General features: G+C 38.2%; 1 protein-coding gene across 1 annotated transcript; it reads right to left on the reverse strand.

The window, feature by feature from the left end:
• Positions 1 to 2,954: 2,954 nt before the first annotated feature.
• Positions 2,955 to 5,545, reverse strand: minar2 (membrane integral NOTCH2 associated receptor 2). Its single transcript, XM_007892672.2, has 3 exons — positions 5,384 to 5,545; positions 4,615 to 4,863; positions 2,955 to 3,143 (listed from the first exon to the last, which is right to left on the reverse strand). The coding sequence occupies exons 1-3, from the start codon at positions 5,543 to 5,545 to the stop codon at positions 2,955 to 2,957; spliced, it is 600 nt and encodes a 199-aa protein (XP_007890863.2).
• Positions 5,546 to 7,542: the final 1,997 nt, after the last annotated feature.

Genomic DNA, 7,542 nt, shown 5'->3' on the forward strand with positions numbered 1-7,542 from the left:
GAATGGATCAACTGCACGATCCTCACACTCATTTTCAAATCCCTTCACTCCCTGGCCCCTCCCTACCTCTCCAACCTCACTCCCCAATCCACCACCTGGTGCCTCCACTCGATTGGCACTGGCCTCCTGCTCGTCCCTCTACCCTCCTCCCCACCATCGAAGGTCCCGCTTTCAGCCACTATGCCCCAAAACTCTGGACACTCTCCTTCAATCCCTCTGCCTTGTCCCCTCTCTCCCCTTTCTTAAGTCCTGCCTGCAAACCTTCCTCTTCGACCGTGCTTAAGGCCACCTCCCCCCACCCCGGCTCGGAGTCAGGCTCTATGACTGTTAAGTGTTCTGAGACGCTATCCTGCATGGAGGGTGATATATAAGTGCAAGTTGTTGTTATATTTTTAATGTGTCACAAACCCTCCAGTAAAATACTTCCATTTTGAAACAACATGTCTGTTTGTATTTTGTTTGAAAAGCTATATATATATATATATTTCATTTACAATCATCCCAAAGCAGCAATGGTCCTCTTTAATTTCTAATGCTAAAACTACTTGGTTATTAATTGGTAATGAATTTAAAGTTACAGCTCCTGTTCTATTAAACATCAGGGTTATGCACTGCAATAGTGTTTGGCTTAAAAGTGTGCATGCTCGAGACAGAATCAGCAGCGTAAATGTGCTACCCTGAATTAACCATTTTAAAGGGAAAATTGGCTTTAGGCTATTTCAGTCTTTATTTGTTAAAGATATAAGACCTTGCATTAACTATGCTATCCCTAACCAATACTTTGCATTAGGTATACTATCCCTAAGTACAACAAAATAAAATCAAAGGTATTTAAATAACCGGTTTATTACTTGATATTCAATGTGTATAAAAACCCCCGAATATATCAGCAATGGCAATCATACCAAAAAAAACTTTGTTCATTTACACTTGACAGCTTTTGGTGCAATTTGAGCAGGTTTCTGAAAAGAGCAAGCAGATCAAGTTAAAATAAATAATAACCACAAAACATTAAAGGCATTTGCTCAATACCCAGCAATTTCCTTTCATTCCCCCTCTGGCTGTATGAATCAGCTCACTGGCTTCTCATTTCTATGGTCATTACAGAGCTGTAGAAATGCCATTACATGATTGGTTTATTCCCTTCATCACACCAGGGCGGCAATCGTGGGAAAAATCACAACTTATCCCGTTTTCTAAAGATGTGGATTTGCCAATTGACTTCATTTTAATGGCTTCAACACACAATAGAAGAAAAAGTCCCCTTTAAATCTCCCACAAAAACACACATTTATCTGGGACACAAGTGATGTGCTTTAATCTCCTCCTCCCTGTTAGCAGTGGTGATCGGTGGGTATGGCACTCCTCTGGGGGGAAAAAATGAGTCAGTCCTCAAACTAGAAGAAAATTAGTTTTGCAACATTGCCTTTAACACCACAATCAAGCCCAACATGTGTTGTTAACAGACTGAAAAAAAACACAAAAAAATGTAATCTTCCTCCCTTTGCTTTAGGATACTACATTATTATGAAGCAAGATTAATAACTGTTTTGCATTTGAAAGCAGACACCTCAGAACTTAGACTGTAATTAATTCTGAGGGAAATCCAACTATTGAACAAATTACATTCAATCCTAATTGGGAGGTTGTATTGGATAACATCTTGAAAGTAATTTACTGATAATTGGCTGTTGTACTTTTTAATCGTCATTCAATTTTAAATTGTACCTGAAGAAAATAAACCTAAAACGGAGGAAAAAGCTTTTACTGTACGATCAAATAATTCAAAACTAAGGCAGAAGGAATGTTGGAAAGGAATTTTGGAACAATTTTACATCTTTTACATATTACTTATTATCACAAATTGTGTGCATATGCAAATATATTTTAGCTGCCATATGTGCAGAAGCCATACATTTGTGTTGTATTGCATCCAGATGTTCACGCTCTGCTCAGAATTGAGGAGGGAATAAACATAGAGGCCCCATACCAATGAACCACTGGTTTTACTTACATACAAGGGGCGTATGAAAATGTCCAAACCAGTCTCGTCAGTGATAAATCATCAAGAAGAGGTTTATTGTTACTGAGGTGAGGATGGGGAACACAGAAGACCATTTGAAAGATGGGGGCAGAGAAAAAAGAAAAAGATTCTGCAATTAGCCTGTTGAAAAAGAATGAGAGAGCGAGCCAAGAATGTGAATGTAATCTCTGGGAAATTAGCAGAAAAAGTTTCAGACATGAACCAAACCCCATGGAACTTGTGACTCAGAGTGGTAGTTGAACCTATCAGCACTTTTCCACCAGCAGCGACAGAATATAAAAGCAATTATAATAATCGTTGCATTTGATATGTGCAGCACTTTAACAAGAAAGCATTTAATTGCTTACACTGGACCTGAATGAAAATCATAATCGTAGGACCAATGCTCTCCGAATTCTCTGAAAGATTTTTTTTAGACGCATGTAAGACAGGCAGAGTTAATATTTCTGCAGCTAACTGAGAAGATGCTTGAATTCATTGAAACATTTGCAACCAAATACAGTCCTATACTTTCAGTAATCATATGTCTTACCCATTGAAAATCCAAGTCATGGCATAATCCCTGTCTCATCCAAGTCATCATTTTGAGTACGAATAATAACAATGGTCTGGGAACTTAGCAAATAGTTAAATGGTAATGCGCACAAGTCGTTACAGCATTAGCAATCAATTTATTTTCTTCAGAAGATCATATGTTTGTATCTCCTACATCCACCTTATACAAATCTGCTGTAAAAAATGCTTTAATAACAGGTCAGCATGACATTTTCTTTTAAAAATATGATGCTGACAATCTTTGAATGTCTGTAAAACAAAGTAATCTCCATCACGCATCATTGTGAAAATGGATAAAATTACATTAAAATGACTGTTACATTTGTTTCATATTAACTTTCTTTGGCTGCACTTTTTAATCAGTACGTCCAACAATAACTAATGAAACGGTAATTACAGTGATTAAAGCACATGCTACCAATGCCAGCAGTGTTATTATTTTACAGCATTTGGCTCTTTTCATTTCAAGCTCTTTCTTTTTTAACAAGGAATCATACCCTGGGGTGTAAATGTCATCCATCCAAAATTTCAGGTCGTTTGGATCCTCCTAAATTGAAGCAAATGAAATCAAGTGTTTAAGCTTTTTTAAATACATACAATTTACATTTATACAGTGCCTTTCATGTCAGGAACACATATCAAACTGTTTAATAATCCTGGATAAGCACCCAAACTGGGGTTGGGAGCTGAAAAGGGTACGGAGGAGAAAGCTGATCGAAATTGTGGTCCAAGAGGAATGCTTTGAGATGTGGTTGAACAAGGGGAGGGAGTCAGAGGGTCTCTTTGATGGAGTTCCAAAGAATGGGGCAGAATGACTAAAACCTGCCCACCGAAGATGGGGTGGGTAGGGTGGAGGGTATGAAGCAGACTGGTGCTCACTAAGCGCAGGGAGCACTCAAGTCGATGTGGTTGAAGGAGGCCTAAAAGATAGGATGGTTTGTGACTCTGGAGGAATTTGAATGCGAGAGCAAAGTTCTTGAACTTGATCTGCTGATGCATGGGGACCAGTGGAACCGAGCAAGGTTGGGGTAATAGACCTAGAGATGGCAAAGAGTACCTGCTCTTGGTTTTGGCCTAACTGGTCGAAAAAAGTTACCATGCCACAATCATTTACTTCAAGAAATTATACGAGGAAATAAAGCACTGCATGCTCTTTGACTTTGCAATTGGTAGGCAGACTGCTTCTCAATTAATTGAAGGACAAAAAAATAGAATATGTTTAACTGGTGCATCAGCTAACAAAGCCTTCAATGCCAAAAGACTTGGGGTCTACAAATGCAGGGTTCGCGTTGCATGTCACTGTATTAATTGCAACTTCTGGTTTGTGATTCTAGCTTTCGGGTCTTTTAATGGGTGAATTGACTGTATATTTTGTGGGTGAAACATGGCAGCCAATTGCACACATACGTTGCTGAAATAGGGTAGTGTGTCCTACACTGACTGCTGGGAAGCCCACGGCCTTCTCTTTATCATGAGTACCTTAAATCCTTTTGGGATAGTGAGAGATATCCCTTTTTGTTCCTAAACACAATATATATACATATTATGAGATTTCACAGCTTGGTAGAGAGTGCACGGTGGTGTCAGGTCACACACATACAGATACACACTGAGTGGATTCAGGATAAGGTGTAACACCTGGAGGATAATAATAACAATAATAATAATCCTTGCATTTGATATAGCACTTTATCACGTCATTGATACGCCTCAAAGAGTTTTACAGAATATATTGTAAAGTGGAGGTAAATGTGGCAACCGATTGCGCACAACAGTCATGATTATTATTACAAATCCCCACCAACACCCATCAGATTAATGATCAATTTAATTCCTGAAGTGTTTCCAAGAGAAGATCCCATTTTTTTTCGATTTGTTTGGTTTGATTTTTAATGTAAACCTGAAACATTCAGACAGCACTTCTTAATGTCTCACCCAAAAAGACAAGCAGAAACATGCATGAATCAAAATTAGGATATTGATATCTTTTAACTACAGTACTTTTAATATATCACCTTGGTTAAGTAATCTGTCAGGTTTAAATGCACTGAGTGTCTGTCATACTCCTGGATGGTCCAGGATGGGTGAGCTTTGCTCTGTTGTCGGTTATCGACCTCCCGTATGTCTTCAAACAGGGGATTCCTCTTGATGGTGGTTTTCAGTGTTACAGGAGTGATGTGCTTACTGAGGACTTGATCAATGACAGCAGGCCGGCCATCATTCATTCGCAAGCTCAACTTTTCTAATACTTTCTGGTTCTTAGTCTGGAAAGAAATTGAATCCACAGTGGTTCAGGAACCATGAAGGAATTCACAGCACACATGTTATTAGAAAAAACTAATTTGTGATCAGGCTATCAAGATCCTCAGCAATATAACACATTTTGCTTCAACTAGTATTTCTATTTTAATAGAAGTTACAAAAGTTCATGTGGTGTCACAAATTTGATTTAAGAGTTTACCGTAAGCTGTTTGATAATAAATGTACAGATCAGTTACAAAAGTGCACTCAATTAATTGGAGTCCATCTTAAATTGACTGCCTCACTTCTATTATTTAATTGAAAGTGTTTTCTTCTCCCTTTCCCTTCCCCCGGAACGCCATCAATACATCTAGAAGCTAATCTCCAAAAACGATTATCCTCAGCGATTCAGTGTTCATAAAGTCACAACAGAGGCACAGATGAAGAATGCCTTTTGGCCAATTTCATCTTATCCTTTCAGAAAACTCATCCACTCTCTTCCCATTTCAGCTTCATGGCATTAAAAGCTCTCCTTCCACTTACCTGTGAATAGACTTGGTTGTGCCAGTGTTGACCACTCAGAGCTGCTCCAGAGAGTCCTGGCAACCCAATTTGACCCAGATTAGGAGTTACAGCTAATGCTTTTACATCTAGCTGCAGAAATTTGTCAGGATGGTTGTTATTTGGCAAGACAGATAGGTCCATGTTTAATTCCTGCGCTGCAGTAGCACTGTCCAGGTGCACACTCCTTCCTCAATTACTAGCAATCTATTGAATGTTCAGTAAGGGGCTGAAACATTATCTGCCTGAAAAGCACCTTTTCAATGTTGAATGAAGTAATCCTGGCCTGCAGATACCTATAAATAATGCACACCTTTCATCATTACTACTTTGATCTAATGGAATGGTAGCATTCCTGTTGTTATCAAGAATGCCCTGCAGGAGTGCACATCTTGTAATACTGAAGGATTTGTTCACGATAGCTAACTGTGGACCGATGAATAATATAATGAGGATAAATAGTGTTCAGTAAGATCAGGACTAAAGAATCAAGGAATAATAGATGGATTTTAATGTAGATAAGTGCAAAGTGATGTACATTGGAACAAGAGACAGTTGAGATGTACACACGATGAATTATAAATTACATCTTGAGATTATTTGTCTATGAATCAACATTATTTATTCTTTATTACTGATAATTATAACAATGCTTGCATTTGATATGGTGCTTTTCCCATCAGGAGGATTCAGCGCTTCATAAGATTTTTTTGCAAGGGGTAGTGACTGCTTATTTTGCCAGCAAACTTAGCAGCCAATTGGTTCACAATGAACCACAAATAGCCATGAAGTGAACGACCAGTTTTATTTATTCTAGCCCATGTACTTTGTTTGGGAGACCCCATTTCAAATATTGGGCTCAATATGTTTTTGTTTGTATATGTTTTTGTTGGTATATAAATCCAAATTGGTGTTGTTGTTTTGACCATTCTACCTTCAAAATGAAATGGACGTTTTGCAGAGGATTCAGTGAATTGCAACAGGGATGCCCTCAGCTGTCAGAAGAGGCTTAATGAATGAACTTAACCTTGTAGAAAAAGATTAATGAGAGAGGGAAACGTGGTCCGGATCTTTAAGTTATCAAAAATAAATGAGGAGAAATTCCCCCTGGGTCTGGATGTGCTCTATTTGCATTACATTTTGACAAATTCTTTCATACAGCTTTAATGTTGAAGCTGATTTTCTGAAAAGTTCTTTTAAGAACTACAGAAAGTTGAGTTCAGATTTAAGGTTGAATTCAACAATTTGCCAAGATCTGCATCCTCTGAAATGTTACGTAAATACAATAAATCTAGACCCAGGAGGAATTTCACCCCCCCCCCCCCCCACCAAATCCTTGCATGTGATATAGGACCTATAATGTTGAGAATAGCTAAAAATATTCACAAAGTTAATGGGGATGTAATAATAACTGTGCATTTGTAAGCAAACATATCAACTAATTTGTGAACATTAATATTCCACAATAGCCAAAAAGTAAATAACCAAATTTATCTGGGGAATTGTTGGCCAGGACACCGAGAGAAACTTACTTCTCTTTTCGAATCATATCTTTAAAATCCACTTGAACAGGCAGACAGGACTGAAGGATAGCACCTCTGACATTGCCATGTTCCCCTAGCACAGTATTGGACTGTCAGCCCCTGACTATGACCTCAAAGCTTGGACGTGGGACTTGGACCCATAAATGTTTGACTCAGATGCAAGGTTGCTATCATCTGACCCAGACTGTCTTAATACTGCAAATGATTAACTCCTTCAAGAGGCATTTTAGCAAATTTCAGCAAATATTTAGAATATTCAGTGAATCCAGCCCATTTCTCTTTATGTATAATATATGCACAGTATCAGTCTGGTTTGAATATAATTTAAGGCTGCAACAAAATTCACCAGGTACAGATGATGCATAAACCATGACAGGGAAGCAACATTAGTTTGTAAAATAATGCCTGCACATGACCATTGTGTTACAGCCTGTAACTACCTCTGACTTGGATACATTTTAAGAAATATACAGTGGTTAGGTCATTATTTTTTTATTTATGAGCAGTAGTTCTAAATTCAGCTGCATCTGGGGAACCGATAAGCTTTTGTTTCTGAAGAAAACTTGGCCAAAGTAACTCACTCAAAAATGTTGAAGA

This window comes from Callorhinchus milii, unplaced genomic scaffold (assembly GCF_018977255.1).
Source record: "Callorhinchus milii isolate IMCB2004 unplaced genomic scaffold, IMCB_Cmil_1.0 Scaffold32, whole genome shotgun sequence".
Taxonomy (NCBI): Eukaryota; Metazoa; Chordata; class Chondrichthyes; order Chimaeriformes; family Callorhinchidae; genus Callorhinchus; species Callorhinchus milii.

Excerpts from the sequence above, each read along its gene's own strand:
- minar2 (XM_007892672.2), bottom strand. The coding sequence starts at position 5,545 with ATGGACCTATCTGTCTTGCCAAATAACAACCATCCTGACAAATTTCTG. Across the intron at positions 4,864-5,383 it reads ACAACCAAGTCTATTCACAG|ACTAAGAACCAGAAAGTATT; the intron begins GTAAGTGGAAGG and ends ATTTCTTTCCAG. Across the intron at positions 3,144-4,614 it reads TGACAGATTACTTAACCAAG|GATCCAAACGACCTGAAATT; the intron begins GTGATATATTAA and ends TCAATTTAGGAG.